The 17,453-nt window shown below is 32.0% G+C and overlaps 1 protein-coding gene across 1 annotated transcript; it reads right to left on the minus strand.

Annotated features, from left to right (window-relative positions):
* Positions 1 to 13,169: 13,169 nt before the first annotated feature.
* LOC121865698 (actin-binding protein IPP-like) lies at positions 13,170 to 16,117 on the minus strand (the record flags this gene model as incomplete). Its single annotated transcript, XM_042365216.1, has 6 exons — positions 15,980 to 16,117; positions 15,710 to 15,854; positions 15,441 to 15,579; positions 15,064 to 15,304; positions 13,670 to 13,831; positions 13,170 to 13,282 (listed from the first exon to the last, which is right to left on the minus strand). Coding segments are annotated over exons 1-6 (938 nt in total), but the record flags the coding sequence as incomplete, so codon positions are not given.
* Between the last annotated feature and the right edge of the window lie 1,336 nt (positions 16,118 to 17,453).

Here is a 17,453-nt window from a genome sequence, read left to right on the forward strand (position 1 = left end):
AACAAACACACTTGCCGAAACTAATCGAGATTATAATAATAAAGTTGATGAGCTTAAAAACGAATTAAAAGAGATACAAACTGAAATCGATAAATTTAATCTACCCAAAACTGAAACAACAATTTCGTTATCTCAACAAATTACCAATATTTTACATTCACATACAAATTATAAGGATGAATTAAATAAAAAGAATATTGAATTAGATAAAAAGAATATTGAATTAGAAATTTCTAATAAAGAGTTACAAGATCAAAAGAGAACGTTAAATAACCAAATTATAGAAAATAATAAATTCATTGAAGACATTAAACAAAGATTTATCCAAAAGAATGAAGAATTACAAATACTAAATCAGAAATTGTTAAAAAATGAAGAATTAAATGCGGAAATAATTCAATTACAGGAATTATTGCAAAATAAATCAACCACTAATGAAAATTTAAGTAAACATTGTAAAGCATTAATCGCAGGATTGGATGAGAAATTACAAAATTGTCAAACTGAAGTATCGTTATTAACTGAAATAGCTAATCAATTTTTATCCTATACTAATACTGAAATAACTCACGGGTTGTCATTACCTCAAAAAATTTAAAATATTTTTAATTCTTATATGGCTTCCAAAAATAAGTTGAATGAAGCAAACTTGCAATTGACAGCAATTAATGAAACTGTTTCTAAAAATATTAATTATTTATTAGGTAATTTAGAGACTGTAGAAAATACAGATGATTTTATCAACAACATTAATAATAATATGGAGCAACAGTTTAAACCTATAATATATAACAACGAATACTACCCTTTAATAAATAAGATAATTAAAATACTTCTAATATATATAAACTATATAACCATAAAGATTATTAATAATCACCGAAATAAAAATAAATTATTACAGGGACAAGTCGATGATTTACAGAAATTCTTAAAAGAAAAAACAAACACACTTGCCAAAATGAATCGAGATTATAATAATAAAGTTGATGAGCTTAAAAACGAATTAAAAGAGATACAAACTGAAATCGATAAATTTAATCTACCCAAAACTGAAACAACAATTTCGTTATCTCAACAAATTACCAAAATTTTACATTCACATACATACCAAATTACAAATTATAAGGATGAATTAGATAAAAAGAATATTGAATTAGAAATTTCTAATAAAGAGTTACAAAAAGAGAAAACAAACCAGCAATTAGTTATTAAAGACAATGTTTCTACTTTAATTACTGGCTTTATTGAATTAATACCTACACATGAGTATTTAGAATTAACAAAACCGTCCGATAATACTATCGTATATTATACAAATTTAATCAATGTCGATGTCGTTAATAGTATCGAACAGTTAAAAAAGACTGTAAATAAAGAATACTACCCTTTAATAGATGAGATAGTTAAAATTCTTTCAGTATATATAAACTACATAATAAAATTATATACATTGCATAAAAAAGAAACTACTAAGACACCTAACACTTTTCAATTAACAATTACTTCAGGTAATGATAGCCAAGAGGATTTATCAGAAAAAATTATTAATATAAATAAAGCATTAAACTCTATGGGTAATGAGATAACTCTTCTTAGATTAAAAGATATGTTTAAAAATACTGAAAATATAACAAATTTAGATCCCACGTTAGATTGGATTGCTAGTAATAATAAACATTTAATAGGAAATTTCTACAAAGAAAAGAATAAATTATTTAACGTTATAGCTAAGTTATCCAAGTTTTTGCAAGAAGGAGAAGAAGAAGAAGAAGGAGGAGAAGAAGAAACATTTTGGTATAATAATTTAGATAAATTTATTGATTCTCTTAGTCAAATTATAAATAAATCATCATCGAGAAAGAAAACAACAATACATAAAGTAAAAAATAAAAAAGAATCGAATAAACAATTAAAAGGAACAAAAGTAGCTGGGAAAGATACTATAACAGAGGAGGAGATGATAATAGAAGAAGGGAAAGGATAAAAACGAGGAAGAGATGAAAAAGATGTTAAAGGACCAAAGAAAAGAACCAAAGAAAAGAATTAAATAACTTTTCCCGGTATATTAAAGATTTAGTACAACCAACTACCTACAGGGGGAGTCAGAGAGAGTTCTCCCTTGGATTCTCTACAAAACATTAAAAAATCTAGTTTTGGGGGTAATTGGTTTGGATTAAATTAAAATAATTAGTTCCTGTTTGTGGAGGTATACAAGAAAAGATTCGAGCAGCGTAAGATTGTAAATCATCACGTATTATATATTTTTTTTTTTTTTTGCCAAAAGCAAACGTTTGATATCTTCAAATGACCTTGCTGAAATTGCTGAGGCTGGGAAATGATTACCTCTTCTATTAATGGGGTTGAGGGGTTTTACAGAAAGTACTGTTAATTGTAACAAAACTGCTGTATAATTAATAGTAGTTGTTTCAAATAACCTAAAAAGGTTATGGAGATTAATTAGACTACATAATTGTCCAAGGTGACAATTAACACCACGTATGTCAGTACTGTATATTAAAAATAATTTAGGATTTACTCTTCTGAGAATGATAACGTCGATTAACCAGCCGGGACAAAGGTTATAAATTGGATGAGGATTAATAGTCCCATAGCGAGTTATTTTATCACTTAATACGTATGTAACCCACATTTTATTGAGGCGTAAATCCATAATATTATTTACAGCTGTAACAGCAGATGATTTATCGTAAAGATGGAAATCGTGAAGAAATGTATCTGTATAAAAATTTGGACCGTAATACCTTTCGGGTGTCATTGGCTGGTCAATTAATGTTATATATATAAAATCGTATAATTTTTTAATATCAATGTGAGTTTGGTTATTACTATTGATGATTAAATCTTGTATTATATTAGAATAAACATTTACTTTTTTGAAAAATTTATTACTAGTACGGGATTCTTTAGTAAAATTGGATAATGATGGAAAATGGAGATAATCCAAATTAGGGATAGAGTGTGAGTATTTAAAAATATTGGGTTTAAATTCTTCTTCTGAAATATTATTAGAGGTGGTAACAGCTTCTTCTTCTTCTTCTTCTTCTTCATTGTACATATCATGTGTTGCATCCAGTTGTTGTTGAATTGAGGATTGTTGAATAAGTTTCCATAAGCGTGCAGACACATCTATACCTGGCTCCATATGAATTATAATTAAAATATTATTATATAAACTTAATCAAATATAGTTAAATTTTCATCTATAAAATCTTTAATAGATGATATTAATATACGTTTATAAGTAGAATTCTTTCCAAATTCATTATTAGTAAGAATATCAATAGATATGAGATGTTGAGGAATTTTCCTAATATAATCTATAAAGCACATAAGAATATTATACATGGGTATAGCTATTTTTTTGGTATTTGATAATTGATTTTGTTTATTCAAGCCTGCTTTTTTACAATTATACATAAATAATCCCTTATGAATTATCAGTATGTATAGAAAATCATATTCTATTGTATTATTCCTAAGTTTAACACTAGTCCAATATAACGCATTACAGAATGTTTCATCCTGTAAATATTGTAAGTCACATTCATCTAGAAAATATTCTAGGCGTTTGATAACATTATCTCTGTTTGTGTTTAACCAATCAACTAGGGATTCATTTTCACTGAAAGAAAAAATGGGATAATGTAAACTCCTATAGATTTTTGGATAATGGGTGGATATGTAATATATTGATTCAGAACATAATTTATTCATGTGTGGTGTTGTATCATCATTTATTTCTGGGGGTAAACAAGAGTACATTAATTGATACAAAAAAGGAAGAAAAATAAATTTTTGGAGTCGAGAAAGTAAACCAATTTCCTTTAGAATTAATATTTGATATAAAGAACACTTTAGTGTTGTTTCCATAGACATTTGATTAGGTTTATGAAATAATAAGACATTCAAAATTTCACCTAAAGTATGAAACATAATTTCAAAACTAATTGACATATTGAAATATATAGGTGTTGACATATTTTCTTTTTGAATTTGTAAAAATGCCTTAAAGGCCCAGACATTATTATCGTTCTCGTTACTAATTTGCTTAATAATAAGATTGCGACAATCGTAAATCTGTTTCTCTACAGAGAGAGTGGCTTTCTGACACCAGTCATTAATATTATCACTAAGGGATTCTTTAAATTGGATATCTGCAGTTTTTATCTTTTTTCGTTTTTTGTGTTTATTGAAATTTGCATTTGCTGCTGTATTAGAATTTAAAGTCTTATTAAATAAATTTCTAAATGTTGATGTTAATTGTGGCATTATAACTTTAAATAACTGTAAAATTGACAAATTCTCTTTGTCTATTAAGCCATTTTCTTCATTGTCTTCCCAAATACTTTCAATATCATCAGCAGTTATATTAAAGAGATCATGTATTGCCTCTAACCCGGTAGTCGGTTTTCCTACAAATAAATTATCGCTACAGTATAACCAATAACTATTGGGAAAATCTCGGAATACGTCTATTTTATTTAGGATATGTATAAACCAATTTAAAATTTGCCTAGGATTAATGAAAAGATTCGTGTCTGTTTCATTAATATTGTCTGCTATTTTTAAAATACTGGACCGACCTCACTATTCAACACAGCAACACAGCAACACAACCAACAAAAATTCTCTGTTTCTGTTTCAAATATCAGCCAATTTTGGAGGTATTAAAAAGTGTTTTAAATTTATGAGGTGTCAATGATAGGGGTATAGTGTTTTTATTTAATATGTTTAAAGAAGGATTTTCATTTTCAAAAAAATGATAAATTACGCCATTTCTATCGTAAAATAACAATTTTTTTTTATCAATTTTGAGATCTACAGTTAAATTGTTATCAGTTTTTTTTAATAATAATTGATCGATTATTGTTGTTAAGAAAATCAAATATAAGTATTTCACCATCAATAGGCACTTTTTAATAAAAATGGTGTATATGCGGATGGATTGTTTCTTCATGAATTGATGAATTCATTTATATATATTTATTAATGATTGAAGTATGAAGAATATAATAATTATAGTATATGATATTAAGAAATTCAATCTGTTATATACAGCCATTTTAATAATTTCAAGGATTTTTTATTTATTTTTTTATTATATTTGATAATAGAACAAAATGAATCATTTTTATTCTTATGAATAATATAAGATTTTATTGTATAAGGATAAAGGGATTTAGGGTGGCTAAAAAGTTCAGTTTCTTCTTTTTCTCTAAAAAAACTATTATTTAGAAAAATTATTAGTGATAATAATGTTGTATCTCCATAATATGGTTTTTTGTTTAATTTATTATCAGCAGCAGTATTTTTATTATAAAATGTATTGGTAAATCCTTTTAAACCTTTAGTTTTAATAAAAGATTCCAAATCGGTAATTTGTTGGGGTTCTTTATTAAAAGCACCATAATTATTTACAATATCTTGAATACGGTATGGTTTAATAGATACTATAAAATCAAATTGATTGCTATTACTAAGGGTAATGGTATTATTTAATAATTGATTTTGTTTCTTTATCTCTTCTAGTGTAGGAGTGTCTCTTACTGCTTGATGAGAGAGTATAAGAGATCTCATTCCCTCATAAGTAGGAAATTTTTTAATTAAATAAGTATAGGATTTGTTGACACTATATAATGTATTAGATTTAACACAATCTAACATCTATAGGATACTTGTAAAATATTGAGGTATATTTAACAATATTAAAATTTTATTAATTTGACATTTTCTTAAAGATGACCATAAAATAAGAATATTGTGTTTATTCACTTTTTTTAAATAAATTAAAAGATCTTGCATAAAAGGCCTAGTATATACTTTACCTACATTATCGGTGGAATTTATTTGTAAAAAAAAATTATCGTCACACAAACATAATGAATGTAAATCAATTACAATTAACATAGGTGAATATTTTTCTAATTCTAAATACTTAATGGTATTTGGGAATAATTTATTTTGAAAATCTTTTCAATAATATTGGAATTACCATTGATCATTTTTTACTACATTGTTGTAAAATTCATGCAGGCTCTTATTCATTTGAAAATTCATTCTGTAAGTTTACTAATATTCCTGGACTAATATTATTAAATAAAATTAATACTAAATATAGGATGGCAATGATTTCCTTTATTACTGAAATGCCCAATAAATGGGTTATCCCTTATAAAAAAAAAGGGAAGGGATTTAATTTCTTACAGGTTAATAAATCCAATCAATTATGGGATATTCTTGTTACATCTCCAAAATTTATTATAAGTTATCCGAAAATACGCCCATGTTTTAATTATTTGTCTTGTAAAAATAAAGGTATAACAATACTAAATTTGATAAATTTAGCTATTGGTTATATTGATATAGCCGGCATAATTCATCTTTTACTGACACCCATATTTGTTATACCTTATTGTACCAGGAGGAATATTTTACTAAAACATTTTCGAAAAATAGTTAATAAACAAAATATAAATGTTAATGTTGATAATTCAATGATATACTCTCTAGGGACAAAATATGTTATTAAATATTATACGAAATCTCATATTAATGAAAAAGTGAGTTCTCTATCTATATATATATAAGAAAAAAAATTATGTGCAAAATTACATCCATTTCCCCCTTCAAAATTTTTATGTTCACCCTTATGGGGTATTTTTCTTTTAAATTTAATGAAAAGGAAATAAATTACCACCAGTGCGATACTTCTGGTATGTCGTTGGTGTGTCGTCATTGTATATTGTACAGTACAGGGGTACTTAGTGACAGCATTTATAAAAGAAAACTCGTGCTCTCAGACTGATTCTGGTATGGGGTGTTATAATACAATAACCAAATGTATTACCACTTCCCAAATTTTATTTTCATTTTTATTTTCACATTTTACACACACACACACACGCACACACACACCCCTACACCTACCTATATCACCACCAAGTCTCTCACTCACTAAAAATCGAGTTAATAACACTCACCAAGACCACGAAATCTCCCTCCTTTTTCACTGGGAACACTTAAGGTCTTCTTTCTTCAACTCACTAAGAGATCCTTATAATCTAAATATCAGAGTTAAAATGAGCTAACCCTAAAAGTACACGGTGGAGCTATCATTTTATATATCCAATCAAAAACTGAGAGAGGGAGGAGATATAATTTTTATACCCAATAGAGAGACCTGCTTTAAGTAATGACATCCCCCCAGGGGTGGAGTTTCTTATTACACCACTCACCACTCAGTTTTACAGGGTGGCAGGATGTGGGTAAGTCCCCAGAACCACCGTTTTTCTTATCTGGAAAAACCCAGTTGGCCTCATGTGTGTGACAACAGGATATGCTTAATCTTACTCAGTTTATGGTGTGGCAGGATGTGGGTAAATCCCCTGAGAATGTTTTTACTTATCTGGGAAAAACCCAGTTTGTGTTGGGTAAATCCCCTGGGTAAATCCCCTTAGCCATGTTTTACTTATCTGGGAAAAACCCATTGTGTGTTGGGTAAATCCCCTGAGCCATGTTTTACTTATCTGGGAAAAACCCAGTTTGTGTTACAAGATATGCTTATTTAAGTTTATTTTTTATGACAGACAGGATTTGCTTGTTTGTTGTTACTTACCCACCAGACAAAAGAGACATACAGCATGGAGAGAGAAAGGAGAGAGAAAGAAAGGGGTGAAAGAAAGAAAGTAAAGAGAAAGTTGAGAAAGAAAGAAAGTAAAGAGGAAAGAAAGTAAAGAGAAAGTTGAGAAAGAGAAAGTGATAGAGGGGAAGTTTTCTTAAAAGAAAGTAAAAGAGAAAGTTGCGAAAAAAAGAAAGTAAAAGAGAAAGTTGCGAAGAAAAGTAAGTAAAAGAGAAAGTTGAGAAAGAGAAAGTTATAGAGGGGAAGTTTTCTTAAAAGAAAGTAAAAGAGAAAGTTGCAAAAAAGAAAGTAAAAGAGAAAGTTGATGAAGAGAAAGTGATAGAGGGGAAGTTTTCTTAAAAAGAAAGTAAAAGAGAAAGTTGCAAAAGAAAAGAAAGTAAAAGAGAAAGTTGATTAAGAGAAAGTGATAGAGGGGAAGTTTTCTTAAAAAGAAAGTAATAGAGGTTAAGTATTCTTAAAAGAAAGTAAAAGAAAAAGTTAGAGAAAATGATAGAGGGGAAGTTTTCTTCACACTCATGATTATGTGGATTCCAATGAAATCTGAGAAAAAAATCTGAGTCTAAGTCCACCATCCTCAATGGAATAGAATTCTATCTCCATTAAAAAACAATTCAAAATCCACCCACCTAGTCAAATTTCCAGCATCATTTATTTCTCTCTTGGATGCAATTAACCACAAGAATAAAAATTCAGCTAGCGAATATGTAAAATAAAAAATAATTTTTTACTCTATCATCTAGAATATAAATTCAGCACATTCGAGAACATTTATTTTTCTAAATATAATAATGCAAGTTAACCATGATCCATAAAAGAAACTCACTTTGTTAGAACATTCGAGAACATCCTCATTTATTTTTCTAAATATAATATTTGGAATGCAAGTACCACAATAAAAATCATAAAATGCAGCATTGTCTGGTCCATTCACTTTTATAAAAGAAACCCTCACAACATTATATACATTGGCAGCATTCATAATATAACTATAATACATAAATCAGAAATCAGCTCCAACATATACTTTATCTAGAATAAAAATTCAGCACATTCGAGGAACTTAACTGTATTTTTGAATATGTCTGGTCTGTAACATATAAAATCCTGGTCCATCCACCTTTATAAAAGAAACCCTCACAACTTTGTATTGCATTCATAATATACAGCATTCAAAATATAAATATAATACATAAATCAGAAATCAGCTCCAACATATACTTTATCTAGAATAAAAATTCAGCACATTCGAGGAACTTATAAGTATATAAAATTCTGGTCCATCCACCTTTATAAAAGAAACCTCACAATTTGTATACATGGCAGCATTCATAATATAACTATAAAACATAAATTAGAAATTAGGTCCAAAATTGTAAATTGTTGCTTGGTCGATAGGATTCTGATTTCTTCTATTTCATTCCCTATTCATAAATCAGGTCCCAAATTGTTCTCCTTCAAATGCTGTAGGTTAGGGGGCAGGGAAAAACACTTTTATTTGAGTTGCAGGCTGCACTTTTCAGTCATCGTTTGTATGGCTGTAACAAACACCTGTGCAAAATTTCATGCCATTTCATGCATACTTACCCTGCCGCATCGCGAACGACTTTTTGTCAACTTTTAGTGTATACCAAAAATTAGATGTCATTTAATGTTTTCCAGGATAATGATAAATTTTACATGGGTGACATCGATTTAATTCACATGTTATCTTACAGGTACACCGTATAGAAAATCATTACGAATTCATATTGAAATTCTTTTTTGTGCGGAACCTTGGCATCATTTTCCTAGACAATAATCTTTGCCTAATATATCCATCTCTCGATTCGTATCCCGTCACTTCAGTGCAAGCTTCAGTCATCACTTTTATGCCTCTCTCGACCACCTGAGTGCTGTTTGGCCACTTGGGCACCACTAATGGTGTCTCAAGAATGTCATTAACCTGTAGATTTGACAGAGAAGCAATGTAAGGAGGCTCAGTCTTGAGTTCATTCCTCCAGTTAATCATGGAATGATAGTTTTTTGCTTGCCACTTTAGTTTCGGAGTCACCACCTTTCTCATGTTGACTACAGGAGGCACATCCTCATTCCCATCTCCATCTTTACCCTCCTCATCAGTACAGTTTAACAAATTCTCGTCAACAGCAGCATCAGAATCTTCCTCCTCCTCTTCAGATCTGCCAGTGCATTCTTCCTTTTGCTGATTCTCCTCTCTAATTTTTCTTATTATTGAGACAGCTTTTTCTCTAACAGTCATGTCCTCATCTGCACACATACCAAGAAGAAGTTGATCTGTGTGGGCGAAGTATGCATTTCTCTGGACAGCCTTCTTCACTATCGTCTCCTCCTTACTATTCAGGTGTTTCATATATAGCAGGGACTGGAATACGTTCCTTGAGCCGTGTGTTACGTAAGGGTGTATCTTGATGTAAAACCACATTGGAGCACTGAACTTTATTATTGTAATGACAATTCTTTTCAACTCATGGCTGGGTCTTGATGTTGCTACATACAGCCTGAGGATTCTACTCCATAAGGTGTTCCACCTTGACACACAGGGAGGACCTGGCTCAATAGCAGCCAAGTCATCTTCAACAACACCTGTGATAACTCCTTTACAAATCCTATACAGGTATTTCTGATCCCAGGACAGATCTTTCTCCACTTCATCATTAAACACAGGGAAATCAGGGAAACTGACTGGCTGGAAGGCGACAACTGGAAGCTCAGACAAAGACTCCTTGATCTGCTTTCCAATGGGACCACGCCAATGCTCAGGACCACTTGGTTTACCATCATAGTGATAAAAAACTGCGCGGAAAGGCAGCTCATTTCCGTGAAGCTGACATATGAAATAATGGAGCGGGTGACCAAGTAACATTTCAAGATGATGAATGACTCCATTTTCTGATCCTACATTTACATTGGTTCCATCACAACCAACACACACAATGGGCTGCTGGGTTAGATTTTTCTCCACCAGAAACTCGTGAATAGTTTTGGCAATCTGCTTTCCGTGTCCAGTCTTGGGAGTCACATGTGTGAGATATTCATTGCCAGGCTCAACCATGATGACATAATGATCTTTCACCATCATCCTCGAACTCCATTTCTCGGTCTTCTCATTCTTTATCATCACACGAGTGGCGGTCTTCTTACCATCAAAATAGAGTGACGTCAAATTATCTAAACTAGCCATCTCAATTTCTTGCCTCTTAAATCGGTATTTTTGTCTCGCATCCCGCAGCTTATGTGGTCCAATAACCTGACTCTTGTCATCCTTTGTGATAATGCCATAGTCAGTTAAGGTGGCAGTAGCAATGGCAGCTCCAGCATAATCACTAATCAAGTATCGGTCACAAGCGGCAGCCAGTGTAGGGAGTCTTGTCCGGTTCTGTGAACTGGTGTCTGTCAGAGCCCTTGGATCAGGGACAAAATCAGCATCAGTATTGACGAGAGGAATATCTCTTGAATCATCTGAATTATCCTCAACATAAGGAATATCTCCAGCTACCAGATATCTATGTTTTTGCTCAAGCTGTCTCCTAACTCTGTCCGCATCATGCTTCTCTCTTGCCGTCACTCTGAGAAAAGGCTGATAATCAATATAGACATAGCACCATACTCATCTGCAACAAGACAACTTAAATGAAATAAGAGATATGAAAAAAAAGTTGATAAACACTGAACAGAACATTGCACCGCCACAGCGGCTGTTTGGCTAGTACTGTAGGTAAATTTAAAAATTTCAGTAGAAAATGCGGCAGACTAAACCTCGACATATCAGCTTCAAATTTGGCATGGAGTCTTAGATATGTATAAGGAACAATGCCTGAAGAGTGCAGCTTTGAGCAAAATTTCACTGCCCCCTACTGTAGGTATCCAAATTGTTGTTGTGTTATCCAAATTGTTGGTTGTTGCTGGGTGATGGGTTATTCTGTATAAAAATAAAAAATACATAAATTTTATAGTTTTAATGGATGATGTAAATATAAATTATCAATTGAATCTGTATGCAAACATATCATGTCACCCATACTCTTCTGACACTTACCCTACACTTAGTCTGATTCTGATGTCTTCTTAAGCTTCCCGGTAAATTAAATTCCTTATTACATATATTACACTTGAATGTGTTTTCATAATTTTTCGTTATATGAGTGTTAATGTGATATTTTAAGTTCTTTTTGTTGATCATCTTGTCGCATATATTACAGCGAATATGAACCTGATTGTCGGTATTCAGAGAGTCTTGTGTGGCCATGTGGGTAATCAAACTATTTTCCCGACAAAATTCCTTATTACATCTCTCACAATTAAAGGGTTTCTCCTCAACATGAGAGAACATATGTTTGTAGAGCGGAAATTTTTGGGTGAAGTTCTTGTTGCATATATTGCAGCTATAGTTTCTGAAGTGCTGGATTCGGTGTTTGGCAAGGCTGTTCTTAGTATATAATCGCTTGTCACATAACTCACATTTAAATGTTTTTTCTGAACTATGGAGAAACTGATGATCGCGAAGGTTGCTTGACCTACTTAATTTCTTGCCACATATATTACAGATAAAAAACTTCTTCTTCTTCAATTGCTGATCCATAATCTACCATTCAGTATAAGTCAAGGTAGAGTAACTACATTTGGATCGGTCGAGCTGGGTGTTTCCACTTCGGTTGAGCTGGGTGTTTCCACTTACAACTTTTTGGATGGTCTGTCTTAGTTATATAGGCTACGGAGGCACAGGTACACACACACACACACACACACACACACACACACATACACACAAGGTGGATGGGTTGATAAGACCCTTGAGGGCGGATCCCTTTTGAGGGTGATGCACTGATGAGAGAGCCGCCCACTTGAGGGCGGTGCACTGATGAGAGCAAAATTATGACTACTACTTTCAGGGAAAACATTTTGCGAAGGCTTTTCTGCTGCTTTACTGTGCTGTTGGCTATTATCTAGTTTTCTGAGGATTACTCTGAATTGGCCTGTATGTATCTACAAACAACTTATGTTGGACTTTGTTTTAATATGAGTTACAAGCTTTTCCATTGTCCTCCACTCTAATGGTAATGATAATATTGACAAATCAAGCAATTCAATGTTAGGTGGTGGGTGGTTATGGAATATTGATTGTTGTTTTTTTACTATTTCTATTCTACTGTCGCAGTCGTTACATTTCCATGTTGTTGATGTTGAAGATGATCTACAATATATATGGCCTTGCATGCATATATTATTTTTGCCTGCCTCCTTAAATATTATTTCTTCACTGTCAATACTGATTATGAAATCTAGCATATAAAATTCGGACTCGGATATTTCGAAGTCTAAATTGATGTCAGAAGACAATTCAGAAGGTTTGGAAAAGTAGTAATAAATAGTCTTCTCCTTCTCTTCTTTCTCTTCCAACTCATCATCATCATCATCATCATCATCATCATCATCATCATCCAACTCATCATCATCATCATCTAACTCATCATCATCATTATCATCCAACTGATCATCATCATCACACTCTGTAACCACAATTACGTAGCTTCTTCTCTTCTTTTCTAACTCAGTATCAAATAGCTTCTCTTTTTCTCTTTCTCTAAATTCAGCATTTAAAACCTGCAACGTTTTCCTCAACTCAGTCAACTGAGAAAACTCATCTTTCAACTTAGCTTTCAACTCATCCAACTCAACCTCCTGACCTTTCAATTTAGCTTTCAATTCATCCAACTCGGCCAAATTGAAATTCAATTTTGCCAACTCACCATCAAGTTGCCTTTTCTTTCTTTCTTCTTCTTCTCATCAACTAATCTTTTTTCTTCCTCTTTCAACACAAGTAGTTTCTTCTCACCTTCCAACTCAGCAAACTCAGCTTTCAACTTGTCCAATTCAGCATCAAATTGTTCTTTTTTCTCATCAAGTAGCCTCTTCTTTTTTTTTTCTTTCTTTCAACACAAGTAGCTTCTTCTCACCTTCCAACTTAGCTTTTCAACTCAGCCAACTCGCCGACTCAGCTTTCAACACAGCATCAAGTAGCTGTAGCTTCTTTTTCTCTCCTTCATCAAAGGGTTGACTACCATAGTGTTCCTGCTTCAATTGCTGATCCATATTTTCCCGTTGTTGGTTGCAGTATAAAGTCAAGGTAGGAGTAACGAACGAGTAACTACTCTGGATGGAGCAAGCTATTAACAAACAAACTTTTCTGGTATAGGCTTGGTTTTATAGGCTACGGAGACACAGGGACCCTTGAGGGGAGTGGGGGTGGGGGGATCGATGGATGAGTCAGGGTCCCAGTTAATTTTCAAAGTATTTCCAACTACTTTTCTTACTGAAACTAATCTTGCTACTTGCTACCTTCTACCTTCCTATTCCTCTATTATCTTACAGGGAAAACGTTTTCTGCTGCTGCTTAATATGAGTTACAAGCTTTTCCATCGTTCTTAACTCTGATGGTAATGTTGTACCCTCCAATTTAATGCGAGATGATAGGTGGTTATGGAATATTGATTGTTGTTTTTTTAATATTTCTATTTTACTTGTTGCAGTAGCTACATTTCCATCTTGTAGAAGAAGAATTTATTCTATTATATACATAGCCCCGTGTGTATATGCCATTTTTGCCTGCCTTCTCATATTTTTTTCTCCTCTTTTAATACAGATTATGAAATCTGACATGAAAATAAAATCATCTTTGGTGGGTACCCATTTTTGGGGGTCTGAATTTTCAGAATGAAAGTAGTAATAAATATTCTTCTCTTCTTCTTTCTTTTCTTTCTCTTTGTATTTGAGCAAATTTATAGCAAAAGCACATTTGTGGTTCCTTAAACAGTGAGGCCAGCTATATTCCTTATTACATTTCTTACACTTATAGGGCTTTCCGTAATGAGTATTTAAATGGTATTTTAAGTTTTCTTTTCTCCTGATGACGTAGTAACATATGTGACAACGAACACGGTTTTGTTGGTTTTGTTTTCTTTTGTTGACAGTCAGGGATTTGCGTTTGTTCTTGTTCTTGTTGTTTGCCATGTTACCGATAACTGCCAAGATCAGAGTATGCACGTACGCACAGATAACTGGTTGCCAAGACAAGAGAACAAAACAGCACAGACTAACAATCTAAGAACGGAATACCGACTATTTATACTGTCTAAGCTTTTGTTATAAACTCTCAAGGATGACAATAAATGTTAAGAAAAACACTAACCTTTCAAGACTAACATTTATTATATAGACACTTAGTGTTAACAAAAAACATTTTTTACAAACAAAACATAATATATTTACTAAAATGCCAAGAAAGTTATATAATGATCTTTTTTACTAATTTATTCCTGGGTATTATCAACAAAGCCTATTTCACTCCATAAATAACCATAAATTCTCTCACCAGTTTTACTTACAGTATATCCTGTACGGGGGACATGCCTAGTTTTACTTATATGCTGGAGCTGCTCCAATGTTAATGGTAGAAAGGGGGATTCCCTTTTCCTTCTCTCCAGAAGATGTAATATAATTTCTTTAGGAGTCTCAAGAAACTTTTTCTCTAGTGCCACTCTAATAAAATCTTCTTCGCATACTGCAACCGTAAGTTTCTTCAGAGATTCTAATGGACCAGAGCCATGGGAATAGGCCTTAGCAAACCTGTTTTTAAAATAAATACAAATTAGTGTTGTTGGATTACTGTATCGTATAGTATAAAAAAAACATACCCTACCTCCTAAATCATTTATCATTTCTTAATAAAAATATTATATATTAATGTAATAATATACTGTACCTGTAAATTCCTAAAACATTGGATGCATGAAGGTTCCTCCTGATGAAGTTTGTGCAAACACGTAAAACATAGTCCATGTGCATCATGTCTGCAGCAACAACTAACTCTTCGGCGTTTTCCGCTGTTACCTCAATGTCTCCTACAGATTTAAAAATAAAATTTTCATCCATCAATCAATCAATTAATAATTGTTTTACATAAGGTTAGTTATATTATATAATTATCGATATGAAAAATCAATATGTTCCGTATGTTTTCTTTATCCTTACCAGTATACATGAATGTGATTATCTGAATTAATATATTGTGTTTTATGGACTTCATTTCTATTGAAGACTGTGTTTCCTCAGCAAAACCACTCGTAAATATGGCCTGAAAATAGGGGCTTCCCGCTGAGAGTATTACACGGTGAGCCTGGAATAAAATGTTTACCAATGTGTTACCATCCAGTAAAAAAACATTAAAAACTCTGCAAACACTGTAGGTAGTGAATTGTATCAATAAATAATAGCTAGTGAGTGCATTGTATCAGTAAATACCTTCACCACTGATCCACCAGTTGATATTTCTACATCACAGAACTGTTGTGAATTCCAGAGTGTATATAAGGTATTTAGCAGTGTGTTTGGATAATATTCACACCCGTAAGAGGGTGAGGGCTTCACACATGCCGCCATCCTCATGCATTAATACCTAAAACCTAAACTAACGTAATTTATAGTGGATAGAGTTGTCAGTTTTTTTTTTTTTTTAAAGGAGTATATTGGTAACTTTTTAACGATAACGCACGCATTCGACGACTGCCTGCAAGCTTGAATTCTATTCTAGGTAAATCCAGGTGGTAAAGAATATATTTTTTTTTTCATATAAAAAGTGTATTTTTTTTTTGGTTATAAACTCTCAAGGATGACAATAAATGTTAAGAAAAACACTAACCTTTCAAGACTAACATTTATTATTTAGAGACTTAGTGTTAACAAAAAACATTTTTTACAAACAAAACATAATAGTTTCTTATTTACTAAACAACATCCAAGAAAGTTATATAATGTTCTTTTTTACTAATTTATTCCTGGGTATTATCAACAAAGTCTATTTCACTCCATAAATAATCATAACCGTTACCAGTATATCCCATACGGGGGACACGCCTAGTTTTACTTATATGCTGGAGCTGCTCCAATGTGAACGGTGCCTCTTTTTTGTAGGATCGCCTTTTCATTTCCTCCAGAAGTTCTAATATAATTTCTTTAGGAGTTTCAAGAAACTCTTTCTCCATTGCCACTTCCAAAAATTGGGCCCCGAAGAGGAACCTCATCGTAGCATACTTTAGATATCGTAATGAATCGTAGCCATGGGAATAGGCCTTAGCAAACCTGTTTTAAAATAAATACAAGTTAGTGTTTGCTGGATTACTGCCTCCTAAATCATTTATCATTTTTTAATAAAAATATTATATATTAATGTAATAACATACATATACTATATACTGCTGTACCTGTAAATTCCTAAAGCATTGGATACATGAAGTTCATTCTTGAGGAATTTTGTGCAAACACTTAAAACATAGTCCATTTGCAGCATGTCTGCAGCAACAACTAACTGTTGGGCGTTTTCCGCTGTTACCTCAATGTTTCCTACAGATTTAAAAATAAAATTTTCATCCATCAATCAATCAATTAATAATTGTTTTACATAAGGTTAGTTATATCATATAATTAGCAATATGAAAAGTCAATATTGTTCCGTATGTTTTCTTTATCCTTACCAGTATACATGAATCTGATTATCTGAATTAATATATTGTGTTTTATGGACCTCATTTCTATTGAAGACTGTGTTTCCTCAGCTAAACCACTCGTAAACATGGCCTTAAAATAGGGGCTTCCCGCTGAGAGTATTACACGGTGAGCCTGGAATAAAATGTTTACTTTACCAATGTGTTACCAGCCAGTTAAAAAAAAAAAAAAAAAATCTGCAAACACTGTAGCTAGTGAATTGTAGCTAGTGCAT

This window comes from Homarus americanus, unplaced genomic scaffold (genome assembly GCF_018991925.1).
Source record: "Homarus americanus isolate GMGI-L3 unplaced genomic scaffold, GMGI_Hamer_2.0 scaffold26003, whole genome shotgun sequence".
Taxonomy (NCBI): Eukaryota; Metazoa; Arthropoda; class Malacostraca; order Decapoda; family Nephropidae; genus Homarus; species Homarus americanus.